Consider the following 27,416-nt stretch of genomic DNA (forward strand, 5'->3'; position numbering starts at 1 on the left):
TACTGGGCATCCCATATTTCCCTTACCCCATCCAAGTTCAATCCCCTCAATAAAACAAAAAACAAAACAAAACAAAGCATATGGACTGTTCGATTTCTTTGAGTGTCTAAAAGGTGAATGCTGGGCTGGGCAGGGTGACAGACAATCCAACATTTCAGCACCTCCTACAGGGGTACCGCTATGCATCACTATAATATAAATTCTTTTCTCACTGGGTATGAGGAAGAGATAAGTTGGCCAATGCACATGTGACTTATCCCCAACTAGCCACAATTGCAATGTGGCAACCTTGATATACATAGGTGCATATTTGTTTTAGACAACCATATACAATAATAGTAAGTGATAAACTATAAAGCAGCATTGTATAAATAACTGTCATATGTTTCATTGAGAGGTCCCAGGTTAGCTTCTACTTTTGCAAGCTTTTCCTATCTCTGTCTTATCTGTGAGGTTCTGATAAGAGTAGTTGACTCCTCCCCACTATACAGTAGTTATTCTGAAGTTTATGTTTGAGGTTCTGCTGCTTGCCGAAGGAAGGAGTTTGAAGGACAAAGGTTGAAATAATAACTCAAATCATCTGACACTCCCACACTACGTAAGCATATATAATCCATTCGTCTGTATAAGCCATTCTCTGTTTTACAGGTGAATTTACCAGGTGGACGATACCAACTGATCAGCCATGGCGTTTGTTCCAGCTCAGGGATACTATCCATTGTACAATCCAGTAAGTGCCAACTTCAACCTTTTTGTCTACAGGACATCTTGCACATATTCAGTAGTTCATTAACCAACCATATTTGATGTTTTATCCACTTAGAGTGGTCAGTACAATGGAAGATGGTTGGTTACTGCACTTTGTGACTGGCTGGCTTTCCTAAATCATTCAGCAGGCCCTTTTTAATAAGTGCATACCGCTGTAAACAAATACAACAACCAGACCCGTCTGTGAAGGTTCTCCTTTATCCATGTCTTGATGTATCTAGAAGTAGGCTGTCAAATTCAACTGGACTTGTTCTATAATGTTGAAGACGTATCGTAGCTTTTCCAAGCCACTTCTATAGTTCTAACAAAGTATTACTGAAGAAGTAACTTGAACAAGCTATGAATCAAATTGAACATTTAACTAAGTATTTGGAAATGAAGACATGGCTTGGAAAAGCTATGGATCGTCTTCAAAATGCAACAAATGAATTGGAACTGAAAATGTGGCTTGGACAAGCTACAAAATGTCTTCAACACTCCATGAATGAATTGGAACTTAAGATGTGGCTTGGACAACCTATGAAATATCTTCAACATTAAATGAATGAATTGGAACTAAAGATGTGGCTTGGACGAGCTACGAAATGTCTTCAACATTACAGAAAAAGTCCAGTTGAATGTAATTAACTAGCACTAGAAACAAGCCTATACCTTTCAATAGCCTAATTACACAATACTTTAATTGGATATTTGGTGGATCTTTGTGAAGGCTGGAGTGATCTTTAAATTATTATATTAAATAAGGCACACAGTCTGATTTGCTCATTTTCTATGCTTTCTGCTCTTCCCAGAATCATACATTGCATTTCTTTCTGTCTTCTGTGCACTGGGGCAAATCTGGATTTTTGTAGGTGACTGTATTATCACAAAAAAAAAGTTAGAAAAATGTAGGCTGCTATTGCTAACTTCTGATTCAGAAAATGCTAGTTGCTTGGCTGTCATGCTGACCCTTTGACTTCAATACTCTGAGACACAAACCCAGAATGACTATACAGATAAGTGCATATTATTTGATAGTGACTCAGAAAGTGCTATAACCAGGGGGTTAGTCAGCCCACTAGCAAAAGCAGACCACCTTTTTGCTTTAAAAATTACACAACGCCTTTGCAGATGCTGATCATTTAGCAATTCTTATTTGGATGCATGTGTATGCATTTGACAAAGATCAACATTTCCTTGAGTGATTACATGCCAACTGCTTAGACTTTGGCTATTAAAGATAAGTGTAAATGTTTAAAGCATTACTAAACCCAGAACAGAAATGTAATATATTGCACTTTACCAGTCATTAGATGTGATGGTTGCATTCATTTTCTTTTTTCAAGACTAAGAAAATTTTTACAAAGTACAGAAAATACCTGTCTATCTTGCCAAAAATGGGGTGAAATATCCTGTGTGAATTGACAATGTTAATAAACAATGTTATCTTTCTTTTGCAAACCACTAATCCTTCCCCTCATGTAATTGAGATGAACAAAGGCAGACATGTTTTTGAAGGTCTGCCTTTGTGGCAACCATGGCTCCCTCCATAGATGCAGTGAAGGAGTGAATGTAGCCACCCAGAGACAGGAAGTGTGTTTTTTTGCAGAATTACCATGTGAAAATAAAGGAACGCAAGCCTGAAAAAAATAGAACTAATGCAAGTGCTTTATTTAAGGACTGGTAGGCTTCAATATATAGAAGCTTTTGTCTCTCATCAACACTGACCATTACTGCAATTTCATATTTGTGTGGGTAAATTTGCTTCCTTCTGATAATGATGGAGTTTTAGGTGATATTTTATTCATGCAGCCATCAAACAGGTTAACTAACTTCTGATTTGTTTCTGTTTTCTTCCAGACTATCCCCTGCCGAAGTCCCATTTATGGCGGGCTACGCCCTGGGATGGCCATCTACATTACGGGCAAGGTTTCCAAACACTCAAACTCGTAAGCAGGGGGTTTAACAAAAATGCAGAATTGCATTATGTTGTTCTTCTATGCAGTGTAAACGCAGGGCAAAGAATAAGGAATGTAAAGCTTCTGGGCAATGTGCATGTATTTGGTTTCTGATATTAAGTTTAGTTCAATAAGATTTGTTCATATCTTTCTTTATTTTTTTAATTAAGCATCAGTTTCTAAAATCAGACCCTGTCTTTTAAAGCCATAAACACGTTACCTTCCAACCTATTTGCATCCCTAGTATCTAAAGTTACCCTTAGCACTGCCCCTACCCTCACCATTAGTTGGTTAAATTCCCAGTACAATACAGTATATATATTTATATATACTCTTTTCACAAAGCATAGCTTGCCCCTTTATCTCCAAGTGCCTTTTATTGCACAATGCAGATGTGCAGTAAAACATTGAGGTCATTGCCTTCTCTTCGTGTGGTATGTTCCCTGTCTTATGCCTTGTACACACGGTCGGACATTCCGACCACAAAATCCATCGGATTTTTTCAGACAGATTTTGGCCGAAACTTGTTTTGCATACACACAGTTGCACAAAGTTGTCGGAATTTCCGATCGTTCTGAACGAGGTGACATCAAACACGTACGTTGGGACTATAAACGGGCCAGTAGCCAATAGCTTTAGTCTCTTAGTTTATTCTGAGCATGCGTGGCATTTTGTCCGTCGGAAATTGTCTACACACGATCGTAATTTATGCGATCGGATTTTGTTGTCGGAAAAACCAATGGAAAAAGTCCAATGGAGCCTACACACAATCGGGTTTTTTTGACAACAAGATCAACATTTTCCGTCAGAAAGTCCGACCGTGTGTACAGAGCATAATGCTTTGTACACACGGCTGGACATTTCGACAACAAAATTCCTCTGAATTTTTCCAGCAGATTTTAGATGTGTTGCATACAGACAGTAGGACAAAGTTGTCGGAAAATCCAATTGTTCGGAACGAGGCGATGTAAACATCGTACAGCGGGACTATGTAGAGGCCAGTAGCCAATAGCTTTCGTCTCCAAATTTTTTCTGAGCATGCGTGGCACTTTGTGTGTCTGAATTCTATACACACGATCGGAAAAAGTCTGATCGGATTTTGTTGTCGGAAAATTTTAGATCCTGCTCTCAAACTTTTTCATCGGAAATTCAGACGGAAAAAGTCCGATAGAGCCCACACACGACTGGATTTTCCGACAACATAATCTGATCGGACTTTTTCCGTCGGAATTTCCCACCGTGTGTACAGGGCATAAGACTGCTAATGCTATGAAAAGCTTTAGAGCCCTAACTGGTTCACAGTGCTGCCTGTCCTTCTTCCAGCATGTTTCCTGCTTTGCAGAGGATTAAAGGGGCTGATATCAAGAACATTTAAAGTACGCTACAATTGCTTTTTTTTTTCTACATTTTTTTGATGAACGCATAATTTAAATTAAATGTTGGCTGCCCATGGTAAAGAAATGTCAGTTATGATACCTAACATAGGTTTCAAAATGTTATATGCCAATGTTAAGGTATTACAGGAAATATGCAATACTTTATTAACAGCTTTGAATTGAGATTATGATTTGTGACAAATTTATATCTCAAATAATTGGTGTTTATTTGTGAAAATGCCTCTTCCTAAAGTCACACTACACTGCGGTACTCTGTGCAGACTTAATAACAGCCACAGCCCTCAGTATATGTCCTCATACAGTATAATTGTACAACGGGACGGGTGTGGTCTAATTCTGTTACTTAGTGCTGATGTCTGAGGACACTTTTTAATATATATATATATATATATATATATATATATATATATATATATATATATAATTTTTTTTTTTTTCAGACCCTTGAAAGACTTAAATGTGGCACCAGGACAGGCATCCTTATCCTGGGTTTTCACCTTATGTATTCACTTTCCTAAATTAAGCATGCCGATCTGGAGTCTAGATGTAATTGGCTGCAACCTTGGTTTGGGTCTTAAAAGGAAAACATTGGCATCACCCATATTTTATATATTATGTAACACCACATGTAGCAGTTAATGGATGTTACATTTTTGTTTGCTAATGTTCATTCTCCAGCTAATGTGGAATGGCAGTTGGAAGGGTACACATACATGTCAGACATTTGCAGTCTGAGTATGGCAGACCTTTCCATACTGTGAACGTAGCCAGTTATTCATCAACCTGTCTACCTCACTGCATTGTAGCACAGTCCTTCCCATACTTGCCTTTCTGGCTGAATGGTTTTAAACCTGTGGCATCTGGATGTTTGTTGTGTTGAAACCTGTGGATTATTCTCTCTTTTGCTTTCTTTCTTTTTTATAGGTTCGCAGTTAATATGGGTTGTGGGCAGTATGACGGCACAGACATTGCCTTACATTTTAATCCCCGCTTTGAAGGGAGGGACACAGTCGTATTTAACACCTTCCAGTCCGGTTCCTGGGGGGGCGAGGAGAGAAGGAACGACGGCATCCCTTTACGCAGAGGGACTCCTTTTGAGATGGCCATTTTGGTCACCCCTGTAAGCTACCAGGTAAGGAAATCAGTATAACCTTCCTCTACTGCATAAAGTTAATATGTGCCTAAAGTCCAACTACAACCATTTTTATTATTTTGGGTGGATTGGAGAGGGGCTTCTGTGGGTTTCAAAATGCCATCTGTGTTCTGTTTTTGAACAGGAAGTGAGGATAAATAATTAAAAAAATAAATACATTTTTTTACCCTTATCAAATGTAGAAAAAGGTTTTTTTTTTCCTCCTGTGTCTCCTCTGGAGGATTTCAGCCCATTTCTGTTCTAAATATCCAAATTACTTACAAATGCCCAATTACAAAAAAAAAAAAAAAAAAAGCGATTGTAAACCAGGATTTTATGCTAGCAAATAACTAGATGATAGAAGTTAACACGGCTTCCCCTTGCTAAGTGAATAACCCCCAATTCCTTAGTAGATAAACCCCTCAAAAGTTTCAAATAACTTGGTCACAATATAAATCAGTGCAAGATAATACTTTTAAAAACAGATTTTGCATATGCATCCCGAACTATATAAAAATTATTGGGGGTTTTGGATAAGAAAGGTCTATTGTAGGTAGAGGTCCTCACTGACACAAAGAATGTAGCCTTGATTGTGTTTTACTGTTTTGGCACACACTGTCAATCAATTCAAGTGCCCATTTACCTCCTCAGTTACCTTCCAGAGCCCCAAAATCCAGGGCTTTCTAATATACGGAGCATGACTTATTCTAGGTATTTGGGCTTGGCCTTGTCCCCTTCTGTCTCACCCCTTTCCAAACTGGCCTGTCAGCATTACAAGCAGCTTCAGTCACCAATCCTGGAATGTGGGAATGGGGCAGAACCAGAATATACCTAATCAGTATTTGCATATTAAAGTGACCTGGAATTTATGGTTCCCAGGGATCTCTGGAGGATAACTGCAGAGATATACAGGCACTGCAGGGCACCTACATACCTCCCAACATTTTGAGATATAAACGAGTGACACCTATTGGCAGAAGTAATTAGGCATAGGACACACCCCTTGCCACACCCTCTTAAAGGAGAATTAAAAAAAAAAGATTAGTTAAACCCGGAAGTGCTTTTTTTTACCACTACTATTCATTTATATTGACTTTGGAAATTTTACAAATGCAGCAATTTAGAAATTGGATGAAAGGTTTAGCACTGGGAATCACTTTTTGAAAGATAATTCACACATTTTATATACAGTAGAACAGACCAAAATGAGGGACAAATAAGGAAGAGGGATGGAGGGGCTTTGTTTGTTGGGAGCTATATACCTGCACTAACACCATGACGTCACTTTACACAACACACTTTAAAGAATTGATTTTACCTTTATTAGTAAGATTGCCCATAGACATAAGGTAAGGGGTCTTAAGAAAGGGGCAATTTTGAGTCATACCATTGGCACTGTTCTGGAAATTTTATAGATAGGCAACTCCTCACCTCATATTGATTAATGGTTCCAAATTAATAACTACTGCATTAGGGAACAGACACAAAAGATACACATGATTTCATAGATATCACATTAATAGTACAATTGTACTTGTATGGTAACAAGGAGCATAACATAGGCAAGCTAATTCTAATCAGGACTCGAAAGAATGCAAACATGTAATGAAAATAACATGTAACAAAATTAGTGCCGTGTGCACAATAAATGCAGTGTGAGATGCATAGGCAAAGCATACAAAATAGAATACAATTTTATACAGAATTGACGATTTTCTTAAAGCGGAGTTCCGCCTGAAAAAAAAAATTTGAAAAGTCAGCAGCTAAAAATATGCAGCTGCTGACTTTTAAAATAAGGACACTTACCTGTACAGGGCACCTGCAATGTCCTCACCCAAACTCGACCTGTCCCTGGGCTCTGGGTGGAGGCGCCAGCATCTTCAGTAAGGGAATCAGGAAGTGAAGCCTTGCGGCTTCACAGCCTGGTTCCCTACTGCGCATGTGCGAGTCATGCTGAGCATTCTGAGTGGTCCCTGCTGTCTTCTGGGACCTGTGTTTATCTATCATGAAATAATTAATCTTGACCACAATTATACAAGTAGTGCTGTTATATGAGCTCCAGAGCATGGGCACAGGCTGCCTCACCTCAGGCAGGTGCTGGTGCAGGTGGACAGCCTCACACTCAGCTCTTCCAGCGTTCTCCCTTCCTTCAGCCATGATGCCTGGAGGAGGTGGGTGGAGCCAAAATTGACCAGGCTCGAAGGAGAAAGAAGTGCCTCCTCCGCTCTGAATTCTGGTGCCTTGCTTCAGCCTCATGATGTGATGTCACTGATGTGATGGCCCTCGGACCCTCAGGGCTGATCCTGGGCGGGTGTGGACAACTTGCTCCATGGGGGGAGGGTGCCCCCCCATGGCCCCCTATGTGGACGCCCATGTTTTCACATGTCTGTTTTTCCATCTTAGGACAATCATACATAGTATGCATTTAATTTCCCATAGCTGGAAGCATGATTTCCAAAAAACAGGCTCCTTTTGTATATATATTTTTATGATATTTTCAGTAGAACAAATGGTTTATTTTTGGAACAATCTTATTTTAATTTTTTTTTTTTTTTTTACTTTAAAGAATGTTCAAGTGTCTACTAGCCCCTGACTTAGGTATAAATTTAGAATTTTGTGAATAGCGATTCCTGAAAAAAGTAGATGAAATTAAGACCTATACCATGAGTAATTTTCTGAACGTGAGCATAATTGTCAGTCTGGTATACAATTTACAATGGTAATGCATTCTTTCATGGTAATTGTCTCTTTTTCTGTGTGTGCAGATTAATGTGAACGGAATTCTATTCTATGAATACCGCCACAGGATACCTATGGAACGGGTACAATGTGTACACGTGGCTGGAGATGTAAAGATCCAGTCCATCACCACCGTTGGAGGTGGGGTAAGTAGTGATACTTTGAGCAGCTACAGTATCATGAGGCAGGTAGAAGAATGGACCTATTAGTAAGATAGTTGAGAAGGGATGATGGCTCATAAAATAGGTCTTCCTTTAAAAATGTTATTTTAACAGTTTAACCACTTCAGGTCCAGAAGGTTTACCTCCTTCATGACCAGGCCATTTTTTTCGATACAGCATTGCGTTACTGACAATTGCACAGTCCTGTGTCACTGTATCCAAATAAAAATTGTCCCCCCCCCCTTTCTTTTGGTGGTATTTGATCACCTCTGCTATTTTTATTTTGTGCACTATATACAATATTTTTGTTAAAGTAGAAACATCTTAAGTATGGGCAGATGATTTATGTAGCATTTACGTCCTGGACTCTGTCTGCCCTTAGATCAGATATGCAGGTAGGAGGGTGTTCTTAACCACTTGCTTACTGGGCACTTAAACCCCCCTCAGTCCCAGACCAATTTTCAGCTTTCAGCGCTGATGCACTTTGAATGACAATTGCGCGGGCATACAACACTGTACCCAAATGAAATTTTTATCATTTTTTTCCCACAAATAGAGCTTTCTTTTGGTGGTATTTAGTTACAGCTCGGAGTTTTATTTTTTGCTAAACAAACAAAAAAAGATGCAAAAAAATAATAAAAAAAAAATCATGTTTTAATAGTTTGTTATAAAATTTTGCAAACGGGTCATTTTTCTCCTTCATTGAAGTGCGCTGATTAGGCGGCACTGATGGCTGCATTGGTGGGCACTGATGGGCTGCATTGGTGGGCACTGATGGGCTGCATTGGTGGGCACTGATGGGCTGCACTGGTGGGCACTGATAGGCATAGTTAAGGCGGCACTAATAGGCACAGATAAGGCGGCACCGATGGGCACAGATAAGGCGGCACTGATGGGCAAAGATGGGCACATAAGATGGCACGGATGGGTGGCACGGATGGGTGGCACGGATGGGCACTGATAGGTACCACAGATAGATGGGACTGATGGGAACTGATAGGTGGCACTGATAGGTGGCTCTGATAGGAGGCACTGCTGGGCACTGATGGGCGGCACTGCTGGGCACTGATGGGCGGCACTGCTGGGCACTGATGGGCGGCACTGGGGTGCAGCACCTTTGAGGCAGATTGGGTGGCACTGTGGGTGGCACTGTGGGTGGCACTGTGGGGTGGCACTGTGGGTGGCACTGTGGGTGGCACTGTGGGTGGCACTGTGGGCACTATGGGCACTGACGGGGGGCACTTACTTTTGCGTTTTATTTTACTTCAGGATGGCACTGTGGGAGGCAGGTGGGCACTGGCAGGTGGCAGGTGGTCCCTTGTATTGATGGCCGTGATTGGGACTGATGTCCCGATCACGGCCGCCGGTGATCGGCTTTTTTTTTTTCTCCTCGCGCTGTCAGCGCGAGGAGGAATAATAGCCGATTACCGGCTCCGTTCTATCACATGATCAGCTGTCATTGGCTGACAGCTGATCACGTGATAAGGGGTCGGGATCGACCCCTTGCACGGATCGGTGATCAGGCGAGTCTCACGGACTCGCCGATCACAGAGCGCGGCGCGCGCGCCCCTCAGGGGGCGCGCAGGCCGCTCGTATCCGGGACGACGTCAATAGACGTAGTCCCGGAAATGTAGGTCCGCGCTGTTGCCGTCATTTGGCAATAGCGCGGATCTGTAGTGGTTAACTTAGAAAGCCCCTCCTTCCCTCATCCAGATGAAAGAAAAAAGAAATGCCCATTAAAATGGAATTCTAATCTATATCTAACTAATTCTAAAACTGCTCCCACCCCCTTCTGATGTGATCTCCCCATCGGCCGGCTTCAGAGAGATCACTGACAATGGATGGAATGCCTGGGCAGTGATGTCCCCTATTGGCATCCTATGGGGCATGTGTTGTCGGCTGTCTCTCCTCCCCCCTGAAGTCATCACTGGGAGCTGATCATGTGACTGGACGAGAGTGCCCTGAGAATAGGTAAGTGTGAGCATCTTCCTTCTACAGGGTAGTTAGAATAAGTTAGAAGAGGGATGGGAGTTGTTTTAAGCTTAGTTAGATATAGACTGGAATTCCACTTTAATGCCATATACACACGATCGGAATTTTGGCCAGCAAAAGACAGATGAGAGCTTTTCATTGGAAAATGCGACCGTGTGTATGCACGATTGGAATTTAGCTGACAGCAAAAATTTGATAGCATGTTCTCAATTTACCAATGGAAAAACTTTCTATCGGAAATTCCGATCGAGTGTATGCAATTCCGACACACAAAAACTCACGCACGCTCAGATTCAACTACGAGATGGAAGCTATTGGCTACTAGGTATTGAACTTCCTTTTTCTAGTCCCATCGTACACGTTGTATGTCACCGCGTTCTTGGCGGTTGGAATTTGGTGTGACCGTGTGCAGGCAAGACGGTTTGAGCGAAATTCCGATGGGAAAACCATCAGAGCTTCTTCCGGCTAGAATTACGATCGTGTGTATGCGGCATAAGACTCCTGGGATGTGTGACCTCATTTTGGCCTATTCCAAAAATCAGGAAGGAACTGAAGGAATGCAAGAAAAAAGTTTAAAACAAGTACATATAATATACCTTACAATCTATTTACTTAGGCTAGCCACATAAGGATTAAAAAAGTTAATGTTGATTGGAACTTCGTTCCACTTTAAATTTGACAGCTTAGAGCTGTGCTCTGCCAACTGCATGCTGCTGATTTCACCCTGGACCTTGCTGATAAGTTGTAACAGGTCTGATTTCTGTTACTGTTGGTCATGTAAGGACTAGGAATCTTCCTTGCTTTTGCTGTACTGACCTATAGACACACTAATGCAAAGAATATGCAGCCAATCATGCTTTTTTAGTCTCAAAATACAATTTCCTCTTTTATGGCGACCTAGTCAAGCAAAAAGGAACAAACAGGTGATTCAGCGTATAAATAGATGACCATTACTCATGATGATTACTGAAGGAGGGAGGTAATGAATGTACAGACCATGTTCTTATCTAGAGAGGATATGGGTGGAAGTGAAATCAAGTGCTGGTGGTGATTCATAAATGGACATGGAAGGAACATGCTGGAGATTGAAGCTAGCGATAATGGAGCAGGCCAATAAAGGGGACAGGACAGTGGTCTTGGCTGAAAGGTCGCCAAGTATAACATACTTCTGGAACACTGAATTTTATCGCTGGGCTTTTTTAGATGTAGATTTTATTTTGTTAGATTTTTCATATCTTTCTTTCAATCCACTGGAGATTGTTGGTTCAATCTTACTTTTATCCTATATCCACGACACTTCTGAGAGCCATCTAATAAATGGGAGGTATAAAAGTTCCTGATTTACTGTACTATTGTAAATGTAGGGGAGGGTGGCTATATCAAGCTTTATGGGCCCATGAGCAATTACTGCCACTGAGCTCATGTCAGACTTTGCAGCTTCAAAATTATTTTTAAATTGTATGTGTAATCCATAGCTTGCTGATTTGTTAATCATTGAAAGGGAAAACAGGTGGAAGGTGACATAAGCTGATGACTATAGGAGGAACAAAATGATTAGGGATTGGAGTTCAGCTGGGAGGTTGACCTCCCGAACGAAAATAAATGTGGACCTCTCAAAGTCCCCATGGACCATTTTTTTTAAAGTTGAAAGAGAAGGAGATACACTATATTACCAAATGCATTGGAACGCCTGTCTTTACACGCACATGAACTTTAATGGCATCTTAGTCCGTAGGGTTCAATATTGAGTCAGCCCACCCTTTGCAGCTATAACCTATTCAACTCTTCTGGGAAGGCTGTCTACAAGGTTTAGGAGTGTGTCTATGGGAATGTTTGACCATTCTTCCAGAAGCGCATTTGTGAGGTCAGGCACTGATGTTGAACAAGAAGGCCTGGCTCGCTGTCTCTGCTTTAATTTATCCCAAAGGTGTTCTATCGGGTTGAGGTCAGGACTCTGTGCTGGCCAGTCAAGTTCCTTTACCCTAAACTTGCCCAGCCATGTCTTCATGGACCTTGCTTTGTGCACTGGTGCGCAGCCATGTTGGAACAGAAAGAGGCCTTCCCCAAAGTATTCCCACAAATTTGGGATCATGAAATTGTCCAAAATGTCTTGGTATGCTGACGCCTTAAGCAGGGGCATATCATGAAATCATTGGGCCCACGTGCAAGATTAAAAGTGGGCCCAAGGAATGAAAAAGAATGTGGCATGCATAGCATGCCACAGCAAAAAGTGGGCATGGTTTAGACTAAGGATGCCATTAAAGTTCTTGTGCGTGTAAAGGCAGGCAGCCCAATGCTTTTGACAATACAGTGGAACCGCGGACTGCGAGTAAATCATTTTACGAGCGTTTCACAATACGAGCTATTTAAAAAAAATTAAAAATCCTGACTCTCTTTGCCAGCGTTGTCTCGCAAAATGAGCAGTATTCAAGCTGCTGGGGTGTGCAGTACCGCATTTGGCCAGAGGTGCGGGGGCGGCGATGACACTCAGATGCTCAGAGACACTCCATTTTAGAGTGTCTCAGAGCATCTCCGAGTGGTTTCCAAGTGTTTCTGAGTGTTTACTATGCTCGTCTATGGCTGTGGAATGGATTATCTGCGTTTCCATTATTTCCTATGGGGAAACTCTCTTTGATATATGAGTGCTTTGGATTACAAACATTCTTCTGGAACAATTTATGTTCGTAATCCAAGGTACTACTGTATAGTGTATGTTGCACACTAGCAAATTGAGATGGCCGAAAACGCTGATGTTCAGTAGCGAGGATGGAGTGGCACTCACTCTCAGAGGAAAGTATGCTGTGCATACTTGGAAATGGTGGCATAAACCCTGGGCAAAGACAATGAAGTTTAAGTCTGCTTTAAAACTGGAGATGGAAGGAAATGATCTTTTGTGTGTTTTGAGAGGTACATGTGAAAGAAATCTGCTTAATGGACCAAATCTTAACAAAGCATGCTAAGGTATTAGAAAGCCTTCTTGTTATATGCTTATGTAGTGCTTTCCTTCAAAGGAGCTGCTATATATATATATATATATATATATATATATATATATATGTATGTATATGTATATATATATATATATATATATATATATATGTGTGTGTATATATATATATATATATATATATATATATATATATATACACACACACATACCAACCAGAGGAATGGAAATGGCAACAACCCTTCAAACAAATATATAAAACAATGGCAAATGGGGTATACAGTTGGTAAACAAATATACAGTGGGTGTATGTGTATAGAGAGCAAGAGAGAGAGATATATACAGTAGCAAGTAGAATATGCTGGTGCTAATGGGCCAATAGTGCTAATGGGCCAATAGTCCAGAGGATGTCCCCTAAGCCCTATACTGGAGATAATTCTGCTTAAGGTCAATGTTACAGTAACAGTCAGTATTAAACTCTTTCCCTGCTGACTAACATATTGGGGCCCAGATCTGGCATTTGAGTCTGTATTAAACCATTTCTCTGCTGACCAGCATATTGGGGCCCAGATCTGGCATTGGAGCACTCAAGATAATTTCCTCCTAATCCAGGTATAGGCACCTGCACTGTGTCCCAAGCTTAAAAGGGTGCAGAAGGGTTTGGCCAGCGACCTCTCATTAACTCCTGGGGTGACAGCTCATCTCCCTTTTATTCTCCTTCATCATCTCAGCAAAAGTCAGCGGTGTTCTCCCCCAGCAATCAGGCAGCAGCACCAGTCTATGACAGTGGCATTCTCATGTTCCGAGAGATGTCTGCTACTCCACCTCGCTGCATCCCTAATGCTGTGGAAAAATATCCTGCTAACAGCCTGCAGCACAGTCTGTCTCCCACAATGTCCCCACCACATCTACCTCTAGATCTTCATTTTCCTCTTCACAGACCTCTTATAATGCTGAGATATGTAGTCCCTCCTCCAATCTAAAAAAAAAAAACAGTCTCCACCTGTTTGGAAACGTCTTCGTTGTCATAGTTGCTCTATCTTTCTGCTATCCCGGGTGGTAGGTGGGACTTTCCTCCAGCTCTCTCTGTGGCTGCATACAGTCCTGCAGCTGGCCAATGCTCTGTCTCTCTCTCTGCTCCCAGCTGCTCCTGTCCTTAATAGCTTGAGAGGAGAAGAGGAAGTGCAGGGCAACAGCACTGATAGTAGCTCAGTCCCTGCAGCCAGACACAGAGCAGCACTGTAGACCAGGGATCTACACATATTATATAATTTTATGTAGCACCCTCTAGTGTGTGCTGCCACCATTGGTAAAGTATATGAAATATATTCTGGCCAAGAATAATCTGAGTCACTGGGTCAGGGTTATTAGAGGCCAGGGCTCAATGACTCATCTTGGCAGCTCTCTGGTGCCCCCCCCCCCCCCACTGTCTGGAAGGTTGGAGAACCTTCTAGAACTAGAGAGTGAGGGCTAGGAGGGGCTGCCATTAATATTTGTGGGGCCTCAGCCAATCCTCAGAAGTGACTACCCCATAAAAAGAAATAGGCCATAACAGCAGGGCAGTCGGGTGGAAGGTGGAGTATTAAAGGAGACTGTTGGTGGCCCTGAGGGGTACCCCTAGTCTAGGAGGGGGGTTTCCCTGTTTTCAGCCAGGACTCGGGTGCAGGAAGGATCCTGCCAAAGACACAAGGGAGGAAGTTTTCTTGAAGGCACTGGAGCAAGGAGAGGACTGAGTGAGTAAATTCAGCAATGGTGGGGACTAACAAAGGGAGGAGACAGCCACATGTAGCTATGTAGTCTCCCTTGAAAGCAGTGGGCTTAAGTCTTCTATTTTTCCTTTGAGAGATCACCTTCGAGTTAGCCGGGCGGGCTGGTGAAGGGTCAGTCGGGCAGACTGGTGTAGAGGCAGCCAGTAGGGCTGGTGAAAGAGGCAGCTGTAGCCAGGTGGCCACAAAGGAAGCAGAAGGGAAGGTTACAAACTGTGTCACTCAACATGTGCTAATGTTAAGGGACTGTGAGGTTCTGCCAGTAATGGGCCACTACTGAACTGACAAGGAGCCTGTCAAGTTCCCTGAGGAGTGAACCAGCATTACACAGACACTGTCACTTTTTTAACAGGTCTGATTCTACAAGGAGTATGCAGTGGACCCTTGCATCCACACAGAAAGCCAGGGTCCTACTCTGCAGCATGCTGGCAGGGAACCGGCTTGGAACACCTTTTATGTTTGTTGGTGCATCTGGAACATATTTAGCTATTTTAAAACTGAAAGTTCAGTTTGGTTTTAAATAGAAGAGGAAGTCAATTTAGAATTGCTTTTGGAAGAAACAAAAACAGATCTGTAGAGTAAGAAAAAAAGTTGGCAACAGTTGATTCTGTTTAACATCCCCATTATAATGTTCTGCAAATCTGTTTAGGAATTACATTAAAAGAGAAGTGCAGCCAAAGTTCGTTCTGAGTTCCTATGACCCGTTTTGAGCAGACAGCGGCTGAAGCCCGCTGTTGGCTGATGTCACAGAGATGGTTCAGGTTTGAGCAAGATCGCAACCATATGGTTGGGATCCGCCCATATGCCTGGACCATCACTCGGCTAAACCTCTCAGCGAGTTGATGAGAGCCTGAGTCGGCCACTCCTGTCACCTCCACAGCCCAGTGCTCCTGGTGCCAGGGGACCGATGCAGCATCGGACTGTTGCTGCATCCACCTAGGTAAGTATGATTTTGAAATAAAACCAACAGATACATCTCTTTTAAGTGCAGAAACATAATGCAAATTATCTTGTATATGCTTATTTCAGGCTCCTATGGGTGGTCCTGCTTACCCACCAGGAGGGGTAAGTACCATACACACCTAGACCTTACAGATGTAAGCTGTAACTACTATCAACATAATAATTCATGTCTCTTTCTTTCTTAATTCAAGGAGATGATACTGCCAGCTTACCCATCTATGAACCTACCTGTGAGTATTTCTTCTATTGTCTCTTCATGTACCTAGTAATATATATTGCTTGGCAGTTACACTACACCAAAAATAGCTGTTGGAGCTTGCTTTCTAACTTACAGACTTTTTTTTTTTTTTGCATTATTAAACCCCACTGCAAGAGTTAATGGCTCGTTTAGTCTTGGGGAGAGATTTTGTACTTTAACATAACTGATCCTCCGCTCCCCCAGCAGATGGCACTCCCCCTCGTTCCAGCAGTGGAATGTCCCTCAGCGTCATCACATCTAATGTAGGGCTATGGACCCTGTATCGGTCTTGATGATGTCAGGACCTTAGACCGCTGAAGCATGGGGGGAGAAGACTCAGTACAGTGGAAAAGAGGATTGGATAAGTAGTTTTTCTTTTTTAAGTCCTCTATACCTAAACACGCAGTTAACCATTGCAGTGTAAGTACTAATTTTTACATTTCTCTGAGTTGGCCTTTAATTAATTTAAAAAGTTTTCACCCTTTTGAGTCTGAGGCCATCGAGGACCCTCAGAGTCCCTGAAGAGTATTGGTTTGTCACATCTTTTACTAATAAATAAATACACCTGGACTCTCAGCCGTTGGTCTGGAATGCATCTTCTGCTTTTCTTGTATTTTCATCCAAAGTAACCCCTTAATCCTATACACAAAGATAGTTTCTTTTTCTTCTTACGTTCAACCCAGTGGGCTGAATGAAAAAAATAACGGAGGAGGTCATGAGAAGCTTATACTAACTATGAGATTTTAGTAGAGTGATTCCCTGCTGAGCTATTTTGTTCTGACAGGGGGACTGTCAACCACCAGTACACACTGGTCAGCGCTCACAGCCATAGGCTGCGAGCGCTGATCGAATGCTGGGCGGCTACTGGTTTTCCAGCATGCTGGTTAAGAAGCCAGACGTTATGCCAGCTTCTGTTTGACAGGCTGTTGTACACACTTGCGGAATGTTGGCCGGTTCTATTGAGGCTTCTCAACCTCTTTTAGAGGTGCATCCAGTGCATGCTGGGGCAGTGATGTCACAAGGGGGTGGGGCCACCAGGTGATTTCACTGGGTGGCCCTGCCCCATCAACATGTGCCGTACATAAAGCCCCCCACCCCATGTTGAGGGCATGCAGCCTGGTATGATTCAGGAGGGGAGGGCTCATCCCCTCCCTTTCCTGGCCTGCTAGGCTGCATGCTCAGATAAGGGCCTGGTATGGATTTGGAGGGGCTCCACGCAATTTTTTTTACAATTTTCAACATGAGGACAAGTTGCTTTAGGGTCTCCCCCAAAGCCCCCTCCCCATGTTGAGGGAAAGTGGCCCGGTATGGTTCAGGAGTGGGGGGGAGGGGGGATGCGCTCGCTCATCCCCCCCCTATCCTGGCCTGCCAGGTTGCTTGCTCGGATAAGGTCTAGTATGCATTTTTGGGGGGAACCCCACACCATTTTCTTTTCTTTTTATTTTTTTTAACGTGGGGTTCCCCATATCCACTTCAATACACTGTGTTATATATACTACACTGCCTGCACAGACTGAATCTACACTGAATATCTTGACTATCTAGTCTACACTAAATGCAGAGTGTGTGTGTGTGTGTGTATATATATATATATATATATATATATATATATATATATATATATATATATATATATTATTTATTTATTTATTTATTTATTAAATACACTGCCACTAACTAACCTGCCTGTCTAATCTAGCTCAATCTATCTCCGTCCACACACTACACAAGTGTGAAGCATTGACTTAATCCCCCTGAGCCATGATTGGCCAAAGGCACCTTGCCTTTGGCCAATTATGGCTCTCGCAGTGTGCTGTGATTGGCCAAAGCATGCAGGTAAGATGCATGCTTTGGCCAATCATCAGACATCAATGCACTGTGATCTCGCAGTGCATTCTGGGGCGTTCTGCGGCGCACAAATTTCCCACAGACGCCCCATATGTTCAGTTAATTTGCGAGCAAATGAACACTTGATGTTCGAGTCGACCTTACATTCGACTCAAACCACTGGCTCATCCCTACTTCCTAGAAGCAGTCAGCTGGCAGTTATGCTCAGGGCTCATAGACATATGATTGTTCAATCAGCTGGTACAGTCAGGATGGGTGACGTTCATCTTATAACTAGTAGTAGCTGTAAATAAATCTAAAAATGTGGGTAACAAACTGACCATAACTTGTCTATCCAATGTATATGGGGCTGACTCACCTGGTGCACATGTGGCATTTTGCTCTCTTTGCTGTGTCCAGGTTCCTCACAGTCCCATACATACATACATACATACAGCTGCTCAGGATGCAAAGTTTTGAAGGACACACCATTGCAGTGTCCCAGTCCACCAGTCCAACTAGACTCCGCCACCCATCAGACAGTGACAGAGCAGGTCCTGCTGGGAAACAGCGCGGCACCCATGCATGCAAGTAATTAACTGTTCCGTATCATTTGGCTAAGTCCCTAGGGTCTCCATCATGCGGGTCCGGTCCTGGTTTCTGGGGCACGAACCACTTGGGAGTAGGCCATGAACCGCTCCCCACATCATACATGAGACCTGTGACCCCTGCCAGTACTGGTCACCCACTTTCTGGCCTTCACATCATGTTTCTCTTGTGCTCGTTGACCCTGGCAACAGCATGTCACCATTTCACACCATGTGTGCAATACAGGCCCTGTTCTTCCATACGCCATTTCCACCATGCACCCCTCTAATTAAACTCAAACCAGGCATGGAAAGGTTTCAAAAGCTTTACTGGAATAGTGCAGCATGATAAACATAAGTTAACAGTTCAACATTAAAGCGGTAGTAAACCCGCTTGGTCATTTTTACTTACAGGTAAGCCTATGATAAGGCTTACCTGTAAGTAAAATGAATATCTTCTAAACGTGCACCATTTAGAAGATATTCACCCTGGATTCAGCCAGTTAAGTCACCGGCGCATGCGCTATGAAGGTCTTGCTGTAACTTCAGAGCTTCATAGGATTGTAGCCGCATTGCTGGAATCAGCACAGCTCTTGCCCACACCTTGCTGGCTGGTTGTGTCATTCCATGCAGCAGGCTGTGTATTGTGGGACTACAGATCTCAGCAGTCTCATACATGTTGGCCAGCTCAGGCAGCCGAGGATAGACAGGATGAGAAGGTAGCTGAATGCAGGGACGAGCAGAGCCCATCCGGGCGGATGGTGTGCTAAAGAATCAGGTTGCAGCTGACAGCCTGTCTTCTCCCATGTAGCTGGACTCTTCTGGGCAAAACTCTCTCCAGAATTTATGTGAACAGAGAGGAGCAGAGCCCAGCAGTAGCCCTACCAAAAAAACAAAAACAGAGATCCAGGAAACAAGTTAATCCTTTTCCTCCCTGCCAGGCAGCAGCTAACTAGCACTTCCAACATAAATAACATGCAGTTCAGACAGGGTTGAAATACTCACAGGCACTCTCTCAGCACCTGCTTACAGGTATATGTTTACAGAACGCAGTACTACATGAATACATCCTATCACTCTGTTATTGTATAAGATCTTTGGTTCTAACCTATATCTTTCTCCCTATTTTGACAGGTAATGGGAGCACCCATTTATAACCCGGTCAGTGCACAACTATATGTGTGTATGTCTTTCCTCCTGTCTGTGAGTCTATCCAGGGGAAGATGCTTGTAAGAGAAGTGATCTGAAATTTACTACAGCATTTTATGTAAAATCTGCATGCTCAGAACCTTTCCAAGAAAAAAAAATCCTTTATATTCGCCAAGGCAATCAGATACTCTAGATCAGGGGTGCCCAACCTTTTTAAGAGCGAGAGCCACTTAAGCAACTTGGTAACCAGTCACGGGCCACAATGAGTGGAGCAGGCGGATGACAGGTCACGGCTACTCTATAGGACCTCCGATCCGATCCACCCAGATGGAAGGGGACGAGAATTCCCTTCGATTTTTTTTTTTTTAGAAGATCGGATTGGAGGGAGGCGGGACAAAAGTCTGTTTAAGTCTGCCACTCTGTAGAGGTGAATTGAGGGTCTAAGTGCGAAAAGGGCCTAAACTGCTTTCACACTGATGTGCTACGGTTTACCCACACCGATGCAGTGTAGTGCACCTGTGTCTATCCTCCGGGTTAACTGAACTTTGCCATAGACTCTGCCTGTGGCAAAAGCTGGTGCTGTACAGGAAGCATCGGCTTATGGGGCTCTTCTCTGCAGCCGCTTTCTTCCTCTACCACCAGCTTCATTTGCAACACTGATGCTGTGGTATGACAGGTTGGCAACCTGCGATCTGGGCATGCTAACCCACCATTCCAGAGCAGGAGGTCGCGGGCCACATCAGAGGGCTCTGCGGGCCACTGGTTGTCCAACTCTGCTCTAAATCAACAATCTACATCTTTATTTTAAATAATATATGTGGTGTAGTCAGTATTATTATGTGAATTTAGAAACATATCCATCCCTCTTTGAAGCACTCCTGTGGAAGACAGCTCTTCTTGCAAAACAGTACTTTCATATGTAGAGGCTGAACCTCCTTTAGAGTGCCCCTTTGTCATTAGCAATGACCTTAAACTAAACCAGTTTTTGCAGTTTTCTATATGGTCAATTGATATAATTATACAAGGGGATCATATCCCTGCTTAATTGCCTCTTCTTTAAGGAGAATATATATATATATAAAAAAAAATTAAAATAGGAGTCTAAAACTGGCTATACGTGGATGGAAATTTGCCTGGTTCAGCAGGGGCTGGCTGAATTTTGATCCATGTGTGGCCACTGTGGTTGGACAGAAGTTGATCTACCGATTTACTTTTGTTCAACCGCCCTGTCTGATTAAAGCACAGAATACAATAGTGCTGTAGGGAGGATTTCCCCATCTACCTCGAATGTGTGAATGAGGGAATCAGTAAAGTTTTTTTTTTTACGTTCAGCCACCTGGCTGAACAAAAAAAAACCATATCGTGTATGGCTAGCTTAAGGCTAGCCATACACCTTTGGATTTCTTTTGTTCCTCGGCACCTATGACTGTCTAAATAGACTGCATCTGATAGTGTGCAGTCACTGGTCAGCTGATAATTGTTCACCTGGCTCAGTTGATTTTTAAATCAACTTTAGTCAAGCCAGATGGTGTCAACAGGGCCACCCACAGATCAAATTGAACCCAAATTAGCAGGGAAATGACTAAATTTGAGCTGTGCTTGGTTAGCTTAACTGTGATTTTAAGACAAAGATAGATAATAGATGTTTAATGCAGAGTTCCAGGCAAAAAGAGAACTCGGTCTCAAACAATTGAACACCCCCCCCCCCCTCTTTTTCAGATATTTTTTAGATATCTTTTAGATATTTTTCAGATATCTTTTTGGTACCTCTTCTTTGTATGTTTTCTTCGGGACTTCCATCCTATGTTGCCACGGAGAGGTACGTCACTTCCATGGTTGCATCTGGCCCTACTCCTTCCCCCTACTGTCTTCTGGGACCTGTGTGTCCCAGAAGACAACGAGACCATTCAGAAAGCGCCGCACGACTCGTGCATGCACAGTAGGAAACCGACTGTGAAGTTTCCCTTACTTGCAATGCCACAAGTTTTCCCCCGCCGGAAGCAGACAACTGATTGGCGGATGGATTCCCCTGTCAACACTGTCTGTTGATGGGGAAATAGTGAAAATTTCTTTCCTACACACAGGTTGCAGGAAAGAGATTTGCACCATCTATGGCATGCCTAAGACTTTTCCTGCTTTGTTATTTTATTAGCTTGGGAGAAGCCAGAGAAGGGATCATGAAAAAGTAGATTACTATAGAGAACTGTAGATTCAGTAAAAAAAAATATGATATACTATTATGACAGCCCTTGTAGGGAAAAGTATAGATATTTTTTGTATAGTATAAGAGTTCTCTATTCTGTCCTACTCTTCTCTGGCTTGTATGTCTTATTTTTTTTAACAAAATCATGATGTCAGAGACACAGGGCTACAGGCAGTTGTGTAAGTCCAAACTAATGGCACCACATAACAGACATCATTTCAACACTTCAGTGCAGTAAGTGTTAGTGGTATAAGATACATTCATTACTATCCTAGTGGAGGATAACCATAGATTTAATTGTGTGGCTATTTGTTCAGCATGGTGTACCCTAATCCCCATTATTGAGACATGATTCTCCACCATGGACTGCTTTGGTAAATTCTGGTTGCTTTGTTGGCCATGAACAGTTCATCATCTAATGCAGCCTTTCTCAACCTGTTTACCCTGGAGGAACCCTTGAAATAATTTAAAGAGATCAGGAGCCCCTGTTATAAATTCCTATATCTACAGCTTCTGATACATTTGCACTATTAGTATGTTTGCAGCCCCGATTTGCCACCAGCTCCCACTGAGCTGATCAGGGGTACCCCCCTCTTCTTCTCAGGCTAGCGGTATACACACACACACCTGTAAACCTGCTTCCATGTTGTACTCACTTTCTCCTGGCCTGAGGTTCACCATCAGGAATAAAGGAATGTCCACACAAGGAGCCTTTTAGAGATTTTAATGTGCAATGACAAATCAAAAGGCTCTCTCCATCTTCACATTTCAGTGTAGCTCTATTCCACATCATTATGCAAAAAGCTTGAACTCAGAAAATCCAGCCATCCTCTTGCTTCCTCCACTGTGAATCGTTTTACAGTTGGTACTCATCTAGAGCCCTTCTTCCTGGGCCTGTTCCTGGAAGGCTCTCTACTCTACTGTTCCCATACTCCACCAACCCAGGACCCCACTCACACCAGATTATAAAGGCAACTACACACAGGGGCAGAGACCATACTAAAATTAGCCCCTGCTTACAGGTAAATTGTAGAAAGTTTTAAATAAAATAATGAGGAATTTGACATACCTAGAGCATTTACCGCCCTACATTGGGGGTCATTGTGGGTCGGAGATAAAACTGTCACTGTTCAAGGAACCCCTAGCAACCCTGGTTGAGAAAGCTTGATGTAATGTGTCTGTCTGTCCCACAAAAGTATTCAAAAGTGGTTCAAAGAGTACCGTAATAATAATGTGCACAGTACCTTCCCACATAGCAATGAATCGGCAATCATCCCAAAAAAAATCTGATTGATAATAGGTTACTGCTCTGTGCATATCATCATTGCTCTCGTATAAATGGCTTGTTTTTTTTTACGTTATACTCATTAAACTTTCTTTATCCTCCACATCACAGCCAGTTCCTTACTATGCCAACATACCTGGAGGAGTTTCACCCAAAAGGACCTTTATAGTGAAAGGATTTATACCCCAAGGAGGGCAGAGGTAAGTGAAACACAACAACATTACAGTATTCTTCCTTTTGGTGTCGCTTTGTCGATCCTGTGGTATATTACCATCTTTATCACCTCTAACATATCATATTATTAACCAGCTTGATCACCCTCTACTTGTATTGTGTAATTAGAGGAACTCTGAAATAAAACATAAAAATATTATATTTAAAGTGTTACTAAACCCACAACAGTAAGGCCGCGTACACACGCGCGGACTGTTCGCCCAACTTTGTCCGTCCAACAGTTTGAGCGAACAGTCCGCTCAAACTTAGCATGGACGGACATGGCCACACACGACGGACGAACAGTTTGCTGAAACCGTGCGCGATGACGTTTCGGCACGCACGACGGATCGAAAATTTCGACGTCCAATACACTGCAATGCAACCTTCCGACGTGGAAATCCTTTCTGAGCATGCGCGAGACTTAGTTGGCCGAACAAGCCTACACACGAGCGAACAGTCCGCTGAAACCTTGTTTTAGCGGACAGTTTTTCGGAATTTCCGTAAGACCTTGTTCGTCCAACTGTCCGCTGAAACTGTCCGCTGAAGCCCCACACACGAGCGGACTGTCCGCCCAAACACTGTTCAGCGGACAAGGTTGGGCGAACAGTCCGCCCGTGTGTACGCGGCCTAAAAGTAGTCTGTATATGCAGTATAAGCATGCTTGTTATACTCACTGTGGAACCTAAGGGGTTAATTCTCTGCATTGTGTAAAAAAGGCTGTTTGATCCTGTCTTCTCTGATCCTCCCCTATTTTCACTGTTCCCAAACCATCTGCTGATAGAACAGAGCCTGAGAGGCACATGCTGAGTTTGGGGTGTATTGTGAGAGGATTTATTTTTCTTGGGCGGGTGCATGTGATTAGCACAGGGCCAATCAGCACTGTCCAGCGGGAGGGTCAGGAGTCATGCAGCCTCACAGGATAGTCAAAGTAGAATGAAAACTCCTCCACAAGCTTTAACCAGACACTGATAGAAGTCACAAGACTGCTCTAGCTGCCGATTAGAAAAGGTATTTAGCCATTTCTAGTCACTAAAATAATTGCATTTCCATGTTCTGTTTACTGTGGGAGATCAGTCATAGTGAGTGCAGGGTCCTGGGTTTAGTACCACTTTAAAATAATTTATAGAATACAACCTACTTGTACAATGGCCCCTATTTTGGCAATAATTTTATTCAGCTAGTTCCTTGCTGACTAGCTGACTCCTTGGCTCAAATGTCACATAGGCTTTCATGTGGAAGTTAAAGAACTGGGAGCTGCAAAAGTGCCCTAATGCCGCGTACACATGATCGCAATTCCAGACAGAAAAAGACAGATGAGAGCTTTTCATCGGAAAATGCGACCATGTGTATGGAATTTAGCTGTCCGAATTTCCGCCAGCCAAAAATTGATATAAAGTTTTTCTGTCGGGAAAAATGAGAACATGCTTTCGTAAATTCCGATCATGTGTATGTGTAGCGGCCATAACCCTTGGCAGGGCGGCCTTGACTTCTGGGCTTACCAGTTACCTCCCTTGGCTGGTTCTTCCACGTCTAGGGGTTCCCAGGGTTAGTACCCAACAACTTTGGATGCGGACACCATAAAAGTCCTTTAGAAAAGGTTTTTATTTGCAAGGGTAACATCCAATAAACACAGTCTCGTATGGGAACAGAGGGCAGGGGTGAAGGAACTCAGGCACCTTGAACTGCTAATATCAGAAAGTCTCTAATACCACCCAGAGAGTAGCCACTCGCAGCTGGGTGCTTCAAAGCTGAACAAATCTCTAGCCAGAGATTATGGCAATCAGCGCATTAATTCAGAACTTGCGAAACCTTGGACCTTGAGTAACTTGTAACAGCAGTGAACAGGAACCTTTCATCAGTACCTGGAACATTCTCTGTCTCCTTGGCAGTACTGGAAAAAGTGTGAATTCGTCAGTCTCCTTCACAACTTAGCAACCAGGCACTTCTCGGGATGCCAGCTTGTCGGCCCTCCTCCAAAGAGTCCTCCCCCGGTCACTTACACGAGCTGCGGTGCCCCTTCAAGTCGAGAGCACACCTGGATGCCTTGAATCCTCCCTCAGTTACTGCACCTCGGACCAGCCGGTTCCGAGACTCGGGAACGGACGGATCCCCGCCCCAGACCAGGCGGGTCTTTTGGGGCTAACCAACCGAAGTATGTTGCAGAGTGACATATGCTCCCGTGACCGAGACCCCTCGTGGGGCTACCCCAGTCCAGTATCAGGAACAGGCCACCATGGCCTCACGAACGAACCCTGAATGTGTGACTTCAACATCTTAAGTACCCTTCCCCCGGCACACCTACTGATTGGTTCCGAGGAACGCCGATACACAAACCATCCAAACAGGCCTGGTTCTGAGCCTATCATGTGCACCTCACTGTACACATGACCAGGCAGAACTCTAACACAGCCCAGCCAAACTGATGTCAAAGTTAACCTACACAATTAACCCTCAGAACCCCATTACTGTTCTGAGGCAAAAACTAAATTTATACATGACAGACTCCTTGTCCAAAGTGTCATCGCTACATATGCAATTCCGACACTCAAAAAATGATGCGTGCTCAGATTCAACTACAAGACGGAAGCCCCCCCCCCCTCCCCCCCCACAGTTACAGAATGTCGGCCTCTCGCATACCGGAAGCAGTGCGGCCACTTTATGGGGGCGCTATATTAATTTGCCTCTCAGCCCAGTCCGCCCTATAAGACTGGCGCTACACTAACAGCGCAAGCTGGTGGGGACTCTTTCAGTGCTGCCCCCTGCAAAGTGTTGCCCTAGGCCTGAGCGTTGTCGGCCTAGGCCAGGATACAACGTTGCCACAGAGGTAATCAAATACCACCAAAAGAAAGCTCTATTTGTGGGGAAAAAAAGGGCGTCAATTATGTTTGGGTACAACGTTGCATGACCGTGCAATTGTCAGTTAAAGCGACAGTGCTGAATCGCAAAAAGTGCTCTGGTCAGGAAGGGGGTAAAATCTTCCGGGGCTGAAGTGGTTAATAGTATGTTGCGAGCTCACTGTTGTAGTATCTCCTGGCCAGAGACAATCCAATGATTGCCTAACTCATTTCTTCATGATAGACTAACCATCTACCACACATCTTTTTTTCAGTTTCCACATTAACTTTAAGTCATCGAGAACTAATGACATTGCTCTGCATTTCAACGTCCGCCTGAACGAAAACGCAGTGGTGAGGAACAGTTTTCTGGGCGGAGGCTGGGGCCATGAGGAAAGGAGCGCTCCATTTAATCCCTTCCTAGCCGGCCAGTATTTTGATGTAAGTATTTCTAAGCTCGCCAAGGAACAGCCCTAAAAAAATAATGCCCCCCCCCCCCCCAAATCCCTTTAATGCACTCAGAGCTATCAGGCTTATTTAAGCAAGGCAGTGGCAAAGTATTCAAACTTCAACAAGCCAAAGCATTACTGGAAGTAATCTGTAAGCAGACTGTGGAAATCTGATTGGCTGGTACAGATTTTGTCTCTATATGTAAATGAAGCCCTCCAAAGCAGTGGAAGTTCATCCATATAGAGGGCATACTTACACTTGATGGTGAAAGTATGTCAAGGTTTACAACCAGATAGAATACGGTTCTCAGAGTAAGCTCTGTTCAGGAGCTGATAGAGGGCCAGACCTGGGGGCCGAAACATACTAGGAATCCCAAGGAAACAAAAACCTAAAATGTATAAGTGACTATAATACGTTGACTGAAATTAAAAGAATGGGAAAAGTGTGCAAAAAAGAAATGGATAACTGTAGTGTATATTGTCAGCTTTGGACAGGGGCTTATAAAACTACTCGCACCTCCATTGACACGTATTATGTTCTCTTCTCCCAGATTTCCATCCGTACAGGCAATGGACGCTATAAGGTATATGTGAATGGACAGCAGTTCTGTGAATACGCCCACCGCTTCCCCAACGTGCAGATGATTGATACCCTAGAAATTGGAGGAAATATTGTCTTGTCACTTGTACAGATTTAAAGCACGCACCCACTTCATAGTGCAGCAAAACACAAAGTCTGGTTAATTTCTAAATGATATATTCTTGCTAGGCAGAAACACAGGTCAAATGTTATTTGGAGCCAATAAAAATACATTTCTCAAATAAA

The 27,416-nt window shown here is 43.2% G+C and overlaps 1 protein-coding gene across 1 annotated transcript; it reads left to right on the plus strand.

The window, feature by feature from the left end:
* Window positions 1-568: 568 nt before the first annotated feature.
* On the plus strand, window positions 569-27,416 carry LOC143982024 (galectin-4-like). Its single transcript, XM_077480366.1, has 10 exons — window positions 569-730; window positions 2,608-2,696; window positions 5,027-5,234; window positions 8,000-8,119; window positions 15,869-15,904; window positions 15,994-16,032; window positions 19,589-19,615; window positions 23,203-23,291; window positions 26,417-26,582; window positions 27,142-27,416. Exons 1-10 carry the CDS (start codon window positions 686-688, stop codon window positions 27,286-27,288), a joined length of 966 nt encoding a protein of 321 aa, XP_077336492.1. The 5' UTR covers window positions 569-685; the 3' UTR covers window positions 27,289-27,416.

This window comes from Lithobates pipiens, unplaced genomic scaffold (genome assembly GCF_037356315.1).
Source record: "Lithobates pipiens isolate NorthernLeopardFrog02 unplaced genomic scaffold, aLitPip1_a1.2 Scaffold_1, whole genome shotgun sequence".
NCBI lineage: Eukaryota > Metazoa > Chordata > Amphibia > Anura > Ranidae > Lithobates > Lithobates pipiens.